At 45.8% G+C, this 16884-nt stretch overlaps 2 protein-coding genes across 3 annotated transcripts; both read left to right on the forward strand.

Moving 5' to 3' along the window:
* The first annotated feature begins 4984 nt into the window (after nt 1-4984).
* On the forward strand, nt 4985-12580 carry LOC117840481 (uncharacterized). 2 transcript variants are annotated; one of them, XM_034720992.2, is made up of 19 exons: nt 4985-5614; nt 5982-6513; nt 6612-6866; nt 7232-7326; nt 7830-8027; nt 8120-8311; nt 8399-8620; nt 9056-9222; nt 9315-9408; nt 9499-9555; nt 9708-9836; nt 9933-10004; nt 10423-10536; nt 10642-10806; nt 10902-11030; nt 11119-11220; nt 11326-11402; nt 11582-11704; nt 11784-12580. In XM_034720992.2, exons 1-19 carry the CDS (start codon nt 5075-5077, stop codon nt 12337-12339), a joined length of 3819 nt encoding a protein of 1272 aa, XP_034576883.1. In that variant the 5' UTR covers nt 4985-5074; the 3' UTR covers nt 12340-12580. The 2 variants fall into 2 exon arrangements, with proteins under 2 accessions (XP_034576883.1, XP_034576891.1); XM_034721000.2 differs by having other exon boundaries at nt 4986-5614; nt 7235-7326.
* Nucleotides 12581-14327: 1747 nt separating this feature from the next.
* Nucleotides 14328-15788, forward strand: LOC117856749 (protein STRICTOSIDINE SYNTHASE-LIKE 10). Its single transcript, XM_034739135.2, has one exon. It carries the CDS (start codon nt 14621-14623, stop codon nt 15668-15670), a length of 1050 nt encoding a protein of 349 aa, XP_034595026.1. The 5' UTR covers nt 14328-14620; the 3' UTR covers nt 15671-15788.
* The last annotated feature ends 1096 nt before the right edge of the window (nt 15789-16884 follow it).

Genomic DNA, 16884 nt, shown 5'->3' on the forward strand with positions numbered 1-16884 from the left:
AACTTTCGTCGCACTACCATATAAAATATAAGATTAAAGGACATGAGACTGAGTTAAATGAGGCTTGTGTACATTTCGAAGATTCAACCAGATGAAGTACTCGAAGAGCACCAAAACTAGTCGGTGAAGTCTACAAAAGTACTCGAAATTGCTACATTTGATAAAAAGTACTCGAGAGCTTGTCGTACATGCATCTATGGGGTCACCAGAAGGTTTGGACAGTCCTATATATGGGACTGGACACCGAGACGCATTTGACATGGAGACTATGGCACATGACGGCATAGTCTACATGAAAGGAACTAGTCGAGGATTAGAAAAGTACTCGTAGTAATAAGGATAGAACTCCTCTAGTCGTATCCGATTAGTATTCTTGTAACCAACCAACCTGTAACCCTGCCCCCGGCAACATAAGGTGAGGCAGGGATCCCCTCCAAAGCAATTCAATCCAACCAACATATAGGACGTAGGGTATTACGCAATCTAGCGGCCCGAATCTGTCTAAATCGTGTGTCTGCATTTACCTTTGAGTTCCTGGTCACGACGAGCCCCACTAACCAACACACTACCTCAAGCATCCTCCTCGATAGGTTATCGGGTTTAAATACCGACACATGTAACTATATTGTAACAGCAATGGCATAGAAGATATGAAATTAAATTTCCAATGGTACTAAAGTATGGTCTGAGGGGGTGTTTGGATCCTGGAGCTAAAGTTTAGTCCATGTCACATCGAATATTCAGAGGCTAATTACCAGAACTAAATATGAGTTAATTATAAAACTAATTACACAGATGGAGGCTAAACGACGAGATGAATCTATTAAGCCTAATTAATCCATCATTAGCAAATGGTTCCTGTAGCAGCACATTGTCAAATCATGGACTAATTAGGCTTAATAGATTCGTCTCGCTGTTTAGCCTCCATCTGTGTAATGGATTTTGTAAATAGTCTATGTTGAATACTCCTAATTAGTATCTAAATATTTGATGTGACAGGGGCTAAAGTTTAACCTGGGAACCAAACGGTCCCTAAATTTGGATGGCATAGAAGGGATGAGTTAAATTTTCAATGGCATATATGAAATTTTCTCAAGTTTTTAACAAAGGCTTTGGATGTACTGGCACGGGGGAATTCTAGAGACGCAAAAGAAAACTTTCATGAGATCTAACACTTTATGTTATGTTTTTTTTCAGTCCTATGGTTTCGCACATCCCAAAGGTATCCAAGGGATTTCACAAGGTGCAATCTCTCATGTGTAGGATATTTTCCTATATATGTATATGATCGCAATCCTCCAAAATTTCTGTGCCTTCCATTTGCTCCAAAGAGAGTCCAAAAATTAGCTCTTTTACTTACATATTTTACTCGAAATCTTCAAGCATCCAAGCTGAGCCATGCTGCTAGAGCTACCTAACAACCCTAGTCTTACTAGCCTATATAGTTCTGTTCCTCCGGCTAGCTACTGCACACCATATCGGCCACGGACTGAACCTTGCAGCTTGCATTGGAGTAGACTGGAAATTTTGGAATAATGACAGCGAACCGGGGAAAAGAATTCATTTCTTTATGAAAACTAAAAAAAGTGTCTAATTGGAGAGATGAGGAATTCAACTTTGATAGGAGAAAAGGTTTATATACGGCGCCACTTGTCGATTTAAGGTGAACCAGTTCAAATCGATGCGTCTTAGTGTTACTTTCGACGACCGACGACGTCCTAGTAGCAAAAAGGATTATGAACCACACAAGAACTAAAGATTTCGTCAAAGTTTCCACGAGCTCCCATGACTTCCCAATGACAAATGTCTACAGGTCAATGATTCGTCGAGCACCACCTATGACCTTTTCTACTGGCCAAACCTTCAATTTTCCAGCTACTCTCATCTAACAATTCCTGCCTGACCAAGAAATATAATGGAGCATCTATTGTGTTTTCTTACCAACGCATCCGTCGATCCACCGCCACCGCTGCCGCCGCCGGCCGCCGATGAGAGCCCTCCCATTGCGCAAGCTTAAGGCGATCGAACCGACGGGGCGAGAATCCATGATGGAGAAGGAGCGCACGTGCTGCGATCGACCATGCATGCAGCGGGCTGCCCGGCCGGCCGATCGACCGAGCACGTGCCCTGCTTCTCCAGCAGGGTTTGCTCGCCCCTCCTCATGAGCCAGAGCCACTGCGAACTGAAGCGAAAATGGAATGCTAGGATGAGCTAGCTATACATGGACAGCTATACCAGCGCAGTGTGGCAGGTATATATAGGCAGCAAGGGTGAGTGGTGTGTGTGGTGGCAAGCCATGGCATGGGCTATCTAGCAACCGCGAAAGCGGCAAGCTTTCCGGTGAAAGGGAGGCCACACCTGCTGCCGCCTCGGATGCTTTGCTTTCTCTCCATGAATGAAATGGAATGAATTGGCAGACCACCAAACCCTGGGGGGTGGATGTGGATCTCCATCCGCGCCATCTCCCCCGAGCTAAACAGGGAGAGGGTTAGTTTAAGAAGGCTCTGATGGCCTGCTTTGCAGGTAGTCGCTGTCTGAACTGGATTCTTTAACCGGAGGCATGTTTTACTTCGATTGCTGCTTCTACGCTTGTTTAAGCGGAAAAGAATGCTCCTTTTACTCGGCGATGACGGCAGTAATGCTAGTTTAACCGGCCGGTCGGCCCGGCCCTGCGACGGCGACCGTCAGCTTGGCCGAGGTGGCCTAGCTCCTCCAGGAAGCATGTTAACAGGTTCAGGTCACCACTGGTTTTCTTAATCGCAACCACATGTTTAACCAATTAACCTAATCGACACACTTACCAGCAGCTCTTATCTTGTCACAGCACAGGCCGGACGCCGCCGGCCAGATAACTGGATAGATCAGGTATATATTGCTGCTGGTGTTGTTCATGTTCATCCACTGATCCGCCGGTCATCGTGTGCCAACTTGTAATGTAACAACTGAACAACCAGCTCAAATGCTGCCGGAAGATGACGATGAGTTGCGGACAAAGTTCAGAGCGCAAAGCCACAGTGTGGCTACCGCTAAACCAGGGCACGCGCGACGGTGCCGTCGACACCCGTCACGTCGATGTCAGTTAGAGCGTGCGTTAGACTGTTAGCCCATATGCCCTGCACCGCATGTTCAAATGAGATCTTAATTAACTAGAGATGATGATGATGATGCCGCTGCCCAATGTCGTCTTGATGGAGTAACAATTGGCGCATCCATGTGGTTGCGCTACCGTCTAAGCACGCGGGTGCCGGCGGGTGCGGACAGCGCGCTACCGTCGAAGCACGCGGGTGCCAGCGGGTGCGGACAGCGCGGCCGCGGACAAAGGTTTTCCAGAGCCGGTGGCAAGGCATATAGATGGCCACATGGGCCGCCCGGTCCTAACCCGGCACTAGCCCAAATTGGTTTGGTCCGACTAGGCTCGGCACTATCAGACATGATGGCTTAGCTGTGCCAAGCCGGGTCGGCACTGTGTGTCGAACTGCTGGTCTAGGGCCAGTCCTATGATCATTCATTTTGTCGTGCCAAGTCGGTCCGCTGGCACGACGGGCACTATCAAGCTAGTGCCGGCCCAAGCACTGCAAGCTCCAGGTCAGCGACGAGTGGTGCTCCTCCCGGGCGCGCCGTAGTGGCCGGTGCGCCTCCCGGTTGTGAGCGTGGACCCATCGATGGAGCGGCTAGTGCGCCCCCACAACATCGGTGCCCCATGCGGCCCCACGGCAGTGGCGTCCGGCGCGCCTCCCAGAAGGCCAGTCGTGGGCACAGGGCAAGCCGCCGACGCAGCTCCCAATAGGGAAGGGAGGGGAGGGCAGGGGCGGCGACCGGCCATTGGCGCGGCACCCAGCAGGGAAGGGAGGGGAAGGGTAGGGGCGACGATCAACAGGGGAGGGAGGGCGGCGCGCGTGAGGAGGGGTGGTGCGCGTGAGTAGGTGGGGGGAGGGGAGAAATGAAAGGATAAGGGTTAGAGTTTCTGCATTTACATGGATTGCTAGTAGTAGGTCGTGTCGCATCAGGCCAGTCCAAAAATCGTGTCGGGCCTAGGCTAGCACTACGTGATGGCGGCCCAGGCACTGCTCGATGCATAGTGCTGGGCTAGCTCGGGCACTATTCGTCTCGTACCGGGTCGTGTTAGTGTTGGGCCTCGGGCTGCCCAGTGAGCCTGGCCCATCTGGCCATCTATACCGTTGAGGTAGAGGTTGGAGCTGGACAGGGTCAATGCCGGCATATCAGATGGGTTCGTCTTCTGTCTGGTGCCCTGGGCTTCGGTCGTTCGGCGCAGCGCAGATAGCCTACCGGCTAAAACAATTTTCTTCCATAGCTAGCCCAACCTGACCTAATTGTCTGTGGAGGTTTGAGGATGGTCTGTCTGGCTACTGTCTCCAACAACCAGACCCCTACAATAACCTGATCTGATGTATGTGTTTTCTAAATTTATTTTCCATTATTCTAGTGAATCTTTTCATATTCTCAACTTCGTACTTTTACACCAGTTGATCTTTAAAAAATATATCAAGATTTAGAACGCTTGGTTTGATGAATATGAGGATCTACCATATTTGCATTGTTCACATTTTTATTTGGTTTGCCGTTTGTGAAGTGGAATGTGCTAATCTATCACCACATCATCCTTTATAAATGCACATTGTTAGTTTAATGATGAGTAACAGTGTCTAGATATCTTCATGATAAACCATTAGATTCATGTTAAAAGGTGATTAATTAAACCAAACATCCAATTTCTACTTCAGTTGGTCCCTTTTTTTAGGGGATTCTGTTGGTCTTCTAAAGAGAGAACGCAGAAGTCGTCCTCGTTCGGCTGTGAAGTCTGTAAAAGCTCCGTAATTCCGTAAATTCACTCCAGCACAAAGTTCAAACAAAATGCTAGGCCCAATAAATGCACCTCACTTAAGTTAGGCCCAGCCCATGTAAAGGCCCGTATCCGCTCGCGCCAATAAAACACGTAGCACAGACAGTCAGCCCGTCTCCTCCAAACTCCCCCAAAACCCTAGCGCGTCGGCTTCCGAACTCCCCAGTGCATTCGGCCGGCGCGTGCGGCTCCCCACACGCCCGCCCGCCCGCCATGGCCGACGTCGACATGGCTGAGCTCCCACAGACCCCGCGCTCGACCGCCGGAGACGATGACCTCACCTTGCTGGACGGAGAGGCCGATCTCGCCGCGGCCATCCTCGAGCGGCTCGGCGGCTCGCCGCGGGAGGATTACCAGCACCTCTGCGCCACCGCCGCCGCCATGGCGCAGGCCGTCAGGGACCAGGGCGTCGACGCCACGCCCGTCGCGTACTTCGCCGCGGCCGCCGCGGCGCTTGCCCCGCTGGCGCGCGCCGGGGCGGAGGGCGCCGACCGCCACGTCGCCGGGGCACTCCTCGCGTTCCTCTCCGCGGCGCTACCGGCGCTCCCCTCTGCGGTGGTGCGCTCACGTGGGCATGAGGTCGCCAACGACGTGGTACGCGTGCTCGAGTTCCCTTCGACGCCCGACTCAGGCGTGAGGGCGGGGTTGAGGTGCCTGGCGCATTTGATATCTGCAGGGTACAGGGCCAACTGGGAGACAGTGGAGCCTCTCTACGCGGTGATTCTAAGGCTCGCTACTGATCACCGGCCGAAGGTACAGCAAAGCGCTCTCAAACTTTTGCTGTGAAAAATTTCGTTGTGTTCCGTGATACAAATTGATATTCCTTTTCACTAAAAAAATCAGTTATCCTCACTGGGTAGTGTCATTGCGTGCTGCCTGTGTAAATATTATAGCACTGGCCCATTCGGATTCATTAGTAGGATAGTCTTGTTGTGGCCTTCAATTCTTGTGAGAAGTTTGGTGCTCACTAGTCACTTCTATAATATCTAGTAAATGACTATGAATGCGAATCTTTCATGGCTCAATACATCACACCAAATTGTCCAAAGTTTTTACTGAAATATATATTAGTCCATAATCATTCAGAGAGTAAATCATAGCTTACTTTAATGGGTTGCAGGTGAGAAAGCAAGCTCATTCATGCTTGAGAGATGTTCTCCAAAGTTTTCAAAGACAAGCAATTTTGGTTCCAGCAAGTGAAGGAATAGCAAGATGCTTTGAACGGTTTCTGCTGCTTGCGGGAGGATCAAGTGCTGTGAATACAGGTGTAGCAGAAGAAGGGCCCAAGGGGGCTAAGGAAGTCCTGTATATTTTGAATGGTCTGAAATGCTGCCTTCCTCTTATGGCGTCGAAACCTTCCAATACTATCTTAAAATATTTTAAAGCATTGTTAGATCTGCATCAACTAATTTTGACAAGGAATATACTGGAGATTCTGAATGCTGTTGGTGAGAGTCCAACTTTACAGCTCAAATCTGATGTGTTATTGGACATTATGTGCTCTTTGGGGCTGTCAGTGTCTTCAGAAAGGAAATCAGGAGATGAAATGGCTTCAATTGCACGGCTTTTACATGTTGGTACTAAGAAAGTTTACAATCAGAATAAGGACATATGCATTGTAAAGCTTCCACTGGTTTTTACTTCACTTGGAGGTAGTTCTCATAAACTTTAGCATTTCTTCGTTGGTCGATGATTCTTACATGGCATTACTGTGTACGTAACCTTTTTTCCTTTCAAAATTGCTTGTCAGATATATTGTCAAGTGAATTTGAAGAGGCCAGATTTTCATCTGTGGAGGCTTTTAAAGGTTTAATAGATAACTGCATCAATGAAACCATGGTGTCTAAGGGCATTGCTCAGATCAAGGCTAGACATCAAGGACTAAAGTCAGATCCCACGGTCATAGAGAAGATATGTGCTATCCTAGAAGGCTTGTTAGATGTCCGCTATAGTGACGTTTGGGACAAATCATTTCATTTAATTTCTGTGGCATTTGACAAGTTAGGTATGTATTTCAGTGCCTTGGCATATCCTCCCTCATTCATATGGATTGGTTAATATGCTTCAGACTGCATCATGCTATTGATTCTGTTATGATGGGAAGCATAGATCATTGTCTTGATGTCTTCATTGTTGATATGTTAGCGATATTGATGATTTGAAGTTCCTAGTCTTATCTGTCACAAAGGCATCATGTTCTTGTAATTTCCACTGTATTTGTTCTTGGACACTGTTGCTTACAAAATCAATTAAATATTTATGTCTCAAAGTTTTTTGGACAAATTGAATTATTGTATATTACTCTCTTAGTTAGGTGCATGCTTCTAAGGGTCATGAGTTTCTGAGCTGATACCTAATAACATTAAAAAGCAGGAGAGTTTTCGGCTGATCTATTACCTGAAGCACTGAAGAACCTGGCAGACATGCAAAACATGTCAGATGATGACTTCTCTTTCCGGAAGCAGGTAGATTTTCCCGTATAAGTGTATACACAGAGACTTCAATCCTGCTTGCTTATATGCCTTGCCCAGTTGCCACAGATTAGAAATACATGTGTGCTGGTAAAGGACTTTTTTTTTGAATACATCACTGGTAAAGTGCTGAAATGCTGTTTGGGGGGATCATGCCTGCTATGCAGGACTCCCTTTGTCCCAAGAAACAAGCCATCCTAGGAATTCTAGGATAGATTAACAAATATGTGAAATGACCTTGCTTGCCCCTATTTATTAGCCATGTTTAGCGCTAATTGACTGCCACTAAATGGGAGAATAATGACAAGAATTGTGGGACAGATTTTGAATCACAGAATTACCTTTTTTTTATGCGCGTAATACATAATGCTGTGCATTTGCATGGCCTTGTCCTGCTAGAAATTTATCTGGTCTCCGCAAAAACAAAAAAGAATATATCTGGTCTCTGTATGATTAGTTAATCTCCTGCTTCACATTCATTTGCTTTTATTCTGCAGCTCAATGCATGTATTGGTTCAGCAGTTGCTGCAATGGGTCCAAAGAATGTTCTTGAGATTCTTCAGATTCGGTCAATATGTGCTGAAAATGAATGGATTCTCCCTATTCTAGAGAAGCATATTGTTGGTGCCAGTTTACAATTTTTCTTAAAAGATATTCTGGGCATTGTTAAATCCATAGAGAAAAGCATCAATAAGGTATTATGCATTCATTGAAATTCTGCGCTTTACAAAAGTACTTCTATTTTGAACTGCACTCTTACTATATTAAGAATGCATCAACTGAACAGCTCTTGAAGGATGACAAGCTTTTCTCCGCCAAGAGAGCTGAAGGTTATGTGTATTCTCTGTGGTCTTTGTTGCCATCTTGTTGCAACTATCCATGTGATACTTCAAGCAACTTCAGAGTTCTACAAAGTGTTTTATGCGATACTCTTCAAAACCAGCCTGAATTGCGTGGCATTGTTTGCTCCAGTATTCAGGTGCTCCTCATTGGCTCCTTTATGTTACACTAACTGTTTTGCCCTTCTTAATTTCTTCTATATTTTTGTAACTTGTGGTCTTTATAGGTTTTGATTACACAAAACAAAGAAGCCTTGTCAGTTTCTAGAGAAGAAGACATTCTTACTGACGATGAGCTAAGCAAATCTGAAAGAAGAGCAAAGGAACTCTATACTAAAGATCGGGCAGAGGAAAACTTGAAGTCGATACGTGCTTTTTCATCAAAGCTTTTGGATGTACTTTGTTCTATATTCTTGACGTCTTCAAAGGATGCTATTGGATTATTGCAGGTATATTATTGCTGTGTGCTATTTGGTATGCTCTCTTCTGATTTGTTTCTTCTTTGAAAAGACTTAACTACCCAATGAAATATTGGTCATATTTTGGGGAATTTTTTGTTTTGAAAAGACTTAACTAGCCAATGAGATTCGTTTTCCTGGCTGAAGGAACTTTAAGCACCTAGATTTTTTGGGGATTTTTTTTGGGCTTCTGAAGTTGTCATATAAAGGGTAAATCTATAACCTTGTGTGCCCTGATCGTTGAAGCTTGTTTTTGGAACCAAACTATCATCTTTTCTATAAAGAAAGTCTCCCATTTTGTGGACTAAAAGTACAATTTTCATTGTGTGAGTCTCTTAGTAGTTAAATTATTTGCTGATTGCATTTCAGTTATATTGCTTCAAAGTAGTAACTTGCATATTCTCCCCCTCTTGATTGAACCTGTAGCCTGCGATAAGTGAGATAGCTTCCATATCAGACAAAGATGTTGTTGGCAAGTTCTTCCTTCATTCGATAAGAAAGTTGTTGGATGCCACAAAAGCTGTTAATGAAGAGCCAGTGGATGATAGTTCAATGCAAATCGAAACTGACGCCAACACAAATAGCATGACAAGGTTTGCACGAGTTTGCGTTCTTGCATTTCTTATATATTTGTAGATTCCAGCTGAAGCCTTGTGTTGATCTTAAGTGTTAATTTGAATTTCAGGGCTCTACTATTGGATTTCGCAGCTTCACTGATGCCTGGTTTGGCTGCCAAGTCTATCAATGTTCTATTCAGTTATGTGAAACCTGCAATTAAGGTACATATTATGGTCTAATGTAAATTATTGTTGCTCTTTCCATGTAACCAAGAATCTAATTTCAGTGTGCCTGATAATTTTCCGTTTTAGGATAGTGACTCATTGATCCAAAAGAGAGCATACAAGGTCCTCTCGATGTTACTTAAGGTTTGTTAATGCTTTCAGTTTTTTCTTCTACTTTAATGAAATCTTACACAGCCCTCCTGCATATTCGAGAAAAAAATGCTTTCAGTTCTTCATAGATAATTGCACATAACAAAAGTAAAGTTCGATTTTTAAATGAATGTTGATTGTTTCAGGATGCAGAATTTGTTGAAAAGAATTTGGATGTCCTGTTGGAATTGATGATTTCCTCGATGCCCTGTCAATTTCCCTCAAAACGCTACAGGCTTGAATGCCTCTATCACCTTATTGTTTACATTTTGAAGGTTGGTAGAAACTAAATACGTTGTTCTGCTGTTTTTTTTTTGAGAAATATGCATGGTGAGAGCTGTAACAAGAAATATACGCTTGTCTGTCTGTAGGATTCATCCATGGTTAGAAAGAGGGACATTATTAGTTCTTTCATCACTGAAATACTTCTCGCATTGAAAGAGGTAACTAAAGTTTCACTTGGCTTTGCACAATTTCTCAATAATATGGCCGATCAGGATGCTGGCCACCTGACCATTTTGCCATGCAGTATTTGTGTTAAATTGTGTCTTACATTTGTACCATTACTCTGTTAGCCTTTTTCTGTATCGTCAACACTAAAACTGTCCTGCCTTTTCCAGAACGATAAGAGTTGAAAAGATTTATGTAGATGTCATTTTAGGAATGTCCTACTGAAAAGTAATACTGCATTACTGGTTTCCTTAATATCTTTTTGGAAAAAAAGCCAGTGTGCAATCACGAAGCTTAGTGTTGGTTACTCAAGCAAACTAATTTGTTCTGATGGGAAAGCTTTGAACTACTTTTGTGTTGCACAATAAAAAGCCATATGATTAACAATTATTTGCTGATGTTTATTGACAGGCAAATAAGAAAACCAGAAACAGAGCTTACAATTTGCTTATTGAAATTGCTCGTGCATGTGAAGATGCTGGAAATGATGAGAGGAAGGAGAGCTTGCACCAGTTCTTTGGCATGGTACCAGCAATTACTTATGAATTACGAGATCACTTTGCTATGTTATGTTCATATACATAATACATATTTATAGTTTGGTTTAACTCTATCGGATATTATGTTTAGGTTGCTGGTGGTCTGGTCTCTGGTCAAACTCCATATGCAATTAGTGCTGTTGTGACTGGATTAGCTCGACTGACTTATGAGTTCTCGGAGCTTATTGGAATCGCGTACAAGCTCCTCCCTCAGACTTTCTTGCTTATGCAGAGGAACAACCGGGAAATCGTCAAGGTAAAGGGAACATCACAGTTCTAGTTTATTTCTTTACCGCTTTGACCATTTATAGCTTTTGTTAGCTCTTACACTGGCATCAATTTTGTGGTCAGGCAAACTTAGGTTTTGTCAAAGCTCTAGTGGCTAAATCTAAAGCTGAAGTGTTGCATGAGCACTTGAAGGGAGTTGTTGAGGGTTTGTTGAACTGGCAAAGTGATAGAAAGAGTTCCTTCAAAGCGAAGGTATATATTGCTACAATAATATTGAGAAAGGAAATATGATTTTTTTCCCTTCTTGGAGCTTTCTATTGATCCCACATCACATTGTTAGGTCAAGTCACTCATAGAAATTCTAGTGAAGAAATGTGGTTTAGATGCTGTGAAGGCTGTGATGCCTGAAGAGCATATGAAATTGCTCACCAATATCCGGAAGGTAACATCCATTGTTTTATGCTGCATTATTCTCAAACTGCAAAGGTGGAACATTTCTTTCTCCCTACTCCCTTATCTCTTACTATTAAGTACATGCTATATTCAGATTAATGAGCGAAAAATGCGGAAGGCCAAATCTTCTGAGGATGGGGATGCAATGTCTTTGGCCTCGGGAGTTACAAGGTATTATGGGGTAGTTGTGCCTTAATTCAGTTGATGGAAGTTTGCTGTCAAAGTTTCTTAAACCCTAGAAGAATTTTTTTGTTCTGGGATTGACAAAATCGATGTTGTTCAATCTGATCTTAAACATACGCTACCCACAGCTTCTATTTGCTCAAGTGTCTGGTCCTTGTTTCCTACAGGCAAAGTAGATGGAATCACACACAGATGTTTTCCGATTTTGGAAGTGACGATGATGAATCTGATGGTCCCTTCTCTACCCAGCATACCGTTACTTCTCGTGCTGGATCGAAAGCTTCAACACGGTACGTGACATGATAGTGGCATACTTGTTTAAGTTCTGGTAAGCAACTGAAATTATATTCTTTCGTTGATCCTGTCTAGGTCGAGTCGGAGGCGCCAAGCAGATAAGAGCTTATTGGAGAAGTCCATTGACCAATCGACTGGTGAACCCTTAGATTTACTTGACCAGAAAACAGTGCGGTTGGCCCTGAAATCAGGGAGAAAGAGGGCCACATGTGATGACGACGACGACGAGTTCGAGATGGATCCTGAAGGCCGTATAATTGTGCGTGATGAGTGGGAGAAGCGGAAAAAGAAGCCTGTCTCTCGTGACGACGACGAGGCTGATGGAAAGAGCTCCATCAGAAGCCAGTCCATTAAGAAGAGGAAGACGTCCAGCTCTGGCTGGGCCTACACTGGCCATGAGTACACCAGCAAGAAGGCTGGCGGTGATCTGAAGAAGAAAGACAAGATGGAACCTTACGCATACTGGCCGCTGGATCGTAAGCTGCTCAACCGAAGGTCGGACCGCAAGGCATCTGCGCGCAAGGGCATGGCCAGTGTCATGAAGGTCACCAAGAAGCTTGAAGGGAAGACCGTGAGTGCCGCGCTGTCTTCTAAGCGGACTGGAAAGATGAAGCACAAAAAGAACAAATAAGGGGCGTCGAGGAGACGAGGCGATGAAGCTTCGTGTTTAGCTGGCTGGCCGGTCGTGCCGGAGTAAAATTTTGATCTGTACAGTGCCGGAATTCAGAAGCACCTGTGCTTGTACTGTAGCTCGTTTTACGCGATTTTGTTTTGATTTAGAAGCTCACACTGGGTTTGTATGAAATCAGATTGTTCTGTTTGATGGCTAGTAAAGTCTTTGAAATTTGTTGCCGCCACGGTGACAAGAACCACGGACGCCGATGGAGGATGTGAGGAAGGAAAGCGAGTTAGCGTCGCAAGGTTGGTACAGGATGCTGCAGCGGCATAATCCTGTTTGTGCGCGGCCATGGGCTGCTGTGACGAGGACTGGGTAGCGAAGGGATTGCAGAGGACTGCATGCGTAGCTCATCGTATCCATGACCGTCTACAAACTCAAACAAGTTCACGAAAATACTCGTTCAGATAACTGAGACAACAATAACAATGTAGCCTTTTAGTCCCGGGTAGGTTAGAGTTGAATTCCAATAAGAACCACAAATTTAGAGTTGAACCATAAATCAAGTTGGATAGGCTAGAGTTGGAATCCAATAAGAGCCACAAATCAGAGTTCGGTACATAAATAGCTGTTTTCCAAGCACTCCTAAAGCACTCCTATCTAGGGATAAATCTTTAGGTATATTTCATCTCTTCAAATATTCTTTTATTGCATTTTCCCATATTATTTTTGGTATTCCTCTACCTCTCTTCACGTTACTGTCATGCCTTAGCGTTCCACTACGCACCAGTGCCTCTGGAAGCCTTCGTTGGACATGTCCAAACCATCTCAGTCGGTGTTGGATAAGCTTTTCTTCAATTGGTGCTACCTCTAACCTATCACATATATCCTCATCATGAACTCGATCCCTTCTCGTATAGCCACAAATCCAACACAACATACGCATTTCCACAATACTTATCTGCTGGACATGTCATCTTTTTATAGGCTAACATTCTGCACCATACAACATTGCAGGTCTAATCACCATCCTATAAAACTTGCCTTTTAGCTTAATGGTACCCTCTTGTCGTATAAAATTCCTGATGCTTAGCACCACTTCATCCACCCCGCTTTGATTCTATGACTAACATCCTCATCAATATCCTCATCTCGTTGTAGCATTTATCCCAAATATCGAAATGTATCCTTCCTAGGCACTACTTGACTTTCCAAACTGATATCTCCCTCCTCATGTGTAGTAGTGCTAAAGTCACGTATCATATATTCAGTTTTAGTTCTGCTGAGTCTAAAACCTTTTGACTCTAGGGTCTCCCACCACAACTCCAGTTTCCTATTTACTCCTGCTCGACTTTCATCAACTAGCATTACATCATCCGCGAAGAGCCTAGACCAAATGATATCCCTTTGAATGTCACTTGTTACCTCATCCATCACCAAGGCAAATAGATAAGGGAGAGCCTTGATGCAGTCATATTCTAATCTGAAAGTCATATGTGTCATCATCATTTGTTCGGACTCTAGTTGCAACATTGTTGTACATGTTCTTAATAAGTTCAACATACTTCGTTGGGACTTTATGTTTGTCCAAACCCCACCAGATAACATTTCTTGGTATTTTATCATACGCCTTTTCCAAGTCAATGAAAACCATGTGTAGGTACTTCTTCTTCTCCCTGTGATGCTCCATAACTTGTCTTATTAAGAAAATAGCTTTCATGGTTGACCTTCCAGGCATGAAACCAAATTGATTCATAAAGATCCATGTTATCCTTCTCAAACGATGCTCGATAACTCTCTCCCATAGCTTCGTGGTTTCATGCTCAGATAGCTGAAACATCATGAAAATTTAGCATGATAGAAGGGCCGGTTAGACATTGTTTATGGTCCAGACTGTCAGGCGGTGATGACAACCATCAGTCTGATACTCTGATGGACGTTTGCAAATACTCATTGTTCAATTACATCCTACCAAAGTACCAAGCATCGTTTGGCCCTGATTACTGCTACGACAGAAACAATGGGCTTCAGGGTGTTGGCAAGGGAGGTCGCATGGCGCGTCGAGCTCGGCAGTCTGAGAGCACCAAGTCCGAGTCCAACTGTAGACCCCCGCTACCACCGACTCGGAAAGCAAGTATAGTTGCCAGGCCACCATAAAAGGCAGAGGCACCCTGCGCTTCTCTGATTCTCTCCACCAAAGCCAAAGCTAGCGTTCACCAAACGTTCAGCCAACCAACGCAAGGTCCAAGTCCACAAACCCTTTCTGCTAGGCGGCGCGCTCGCAAGCAGAGCAATCATGGGGATCATCACGGGGAAGAGGCTTCTGGCGCTGGCGATCTCGTTGCTCGCCGTCCTGGCGCTCCTGCTCCAGCCGTGCGCTGCGGCGCGCCCCATCTCCCAAACGGCTACCATCGATGGCAGCCGGAGCCTGCACCTGCCGCTCCGCAGATCGCTGCTGCGTGGCCCGGAGAGCGTCGCGTTCGACGGCGACGGCGCCGGTCCCTACAGCGGCGTCTCCGACGGCCGCGTCCTCAAGTGGAACGGGCTGGCGCGCGGCTGGTCGACCTACGCGTACAGTCCGGGTTACGACGCCAAGGCCTGCACCGCGTCCAGGACTCGGCCGGCGGAGGTGACAGAGAGCAGGTGCGGCCGCCCGTTGGGTCTGCGCTTCCACTACGGGTCAGGTAACCTTTACATCGCCGACGCCTACAAGGGGCTGATGCGTGTCGGGCCAGGTGGCGGCGAGGCAAAGGTGCTGGTCACGAAGGTCGACGGCGTGCCGCTCCGCTTCACCAACGGCGTCGATGTCGATCAGGTCACTGGAGAAGTTTTCTTTACGGACAGCAGTATGAACTACCAGCGATCCCAGCATGAGAGAGTAACGGCCACCGGAGACTCGAGTGGCCGTCTTATGAAGTACGATCCAAAGACAAACCGTGTCACGGTATTGCAATCCGGCATCACTTACCCTAATGGCCTCGCCATTAGTGCTGATCGGACACACCTTGTCGTCGCACTTACCGGGCCATGCAAGTTGATGAGGTATTGGATCAAGGGTACCAAGGCGGGTACGTCGGAGCCGCTCGCCGATCTACCGGGCTATCCAGATAACGTAAGGGCTGACGGCAAAGGTGGATTTTGGGTGGCGCTACACCGGGAGAAAATGGAACTACCGTTTGGTCCGGACAGCCATTTGCTCGCCGTGAGGATTAATGCTGACGGAAAAGTGATCCAGGTGATGAGAGGACCCAAGAGCGTGAGGCCAACCGAAGTGATGGAGAGGGAAGGTGGCAAGCTTTACATGGGATCGGTGGAATTACCTTATGTTGCCGTAGTTAGCGAATAGGAGGTTAGATTTATAGCTAGTGCTTTGTTTTAGAATTGTTAATTTTTTTATTTTGCTATTTTTTAGGAGCTTGAATTTTTATTTACATTTCAGTTAAGATTGTACTTAGTCTACTGGATACTCGTTGAATGCATCACGCATGCTATACTTAAATGGTTAATGTGACTACTATTAACACAGTGGGTCAAAATGCAAAGTGACTGAAATCCAAAGTTAGTCCATAGAGCAAAAAATAGCTCCCAGATTTTTATTTGCGAGTTTAACTTTAGCTATGTAACTGGAACATCACCGTCCAGCGTGAACGTCACAGAACGTAATTGGAGCCACCAGCTATGTAATTGGAACATGAACAGCCGTATTAAGTTCATCCAAAAAGCTCACGCTGTCCTGAGAATTCATAACTTAGAACGTGAAAGGAACTACTTCCATTTCAACAGAGCGCAGGATGCCAAAAGGGCTCTGCACCATGCAGCGATCGTCTCAAGACGTACAAAACAGCCAAGACCTGCACGCTACCCAGTTGTTGCGCGTGCACAATGAGCAGGCGCAGCTCAGCCTCGGCTACAACCATGGAAACGTTTGGTCGGGCAACATCGCCACGAATTTTTTTATTTTTAACCTTTTTTTAAATTTATTTTTAAAAATAACCTCAGCCGAACTTTATCTGGGGCAGGTGACCCTTTTGCCCGCGCCAGACCGCTAGGCACGGCAGGAAGCCTCTGCCGCGCCACATGCACTGGTGCGGCGGATCCCTGCCACGCTGGCGCGGCGACTCGCCGCGCCAGGTGGGCGCTGACGTGGGCGGGCGCTTGCCGCGCCAGCCCGCCTGGCGCGGCAGCGTTGACGCACCAGCCCGCCTGGCGCGGCAGCGCCCAACCTACACGCGCGCGCCGGCTCCTTCCTCCTCCCTCCCTTCTTTCTTCTTCCTCCAGACACCCACGCCCGAAGTTCCTGCTGCCGCCGCCCGCCGTCCCACCCCCAAATCCACCCAAAATCCGATGATTTCGGTGGGGAAATGTTGAGGAAATCGATCCCTGCTTCGTGTGGAAGGTATCCCCCTACTTTTTCTCGTGTTTTACCGTTTCATTTGGTAGATCGGAGGATGTTTAGGTGACTTAGGGTTAGGTTGATGATTTCAATTTTGAATGAAATGCAATGGTGTTTTGTGTTAGATGATGCGTAGTTCAGACGCAATTGAGTCTCTGCCCGCGATA

Source organism: Setaria viridis, chromosome 1 (genome assembly GCF_005286985.2).
Source record: "Setaria viridis chromosome 1, Setaria_viridis_v4.0, whole genome shotgun sequence".
Taxonomy (NCBI): Eukaryota; Viridiplantae; Streptophyta; class Magnoliopsida; order Poales; family Poaceae; genus Setaria; species Setaria viridis.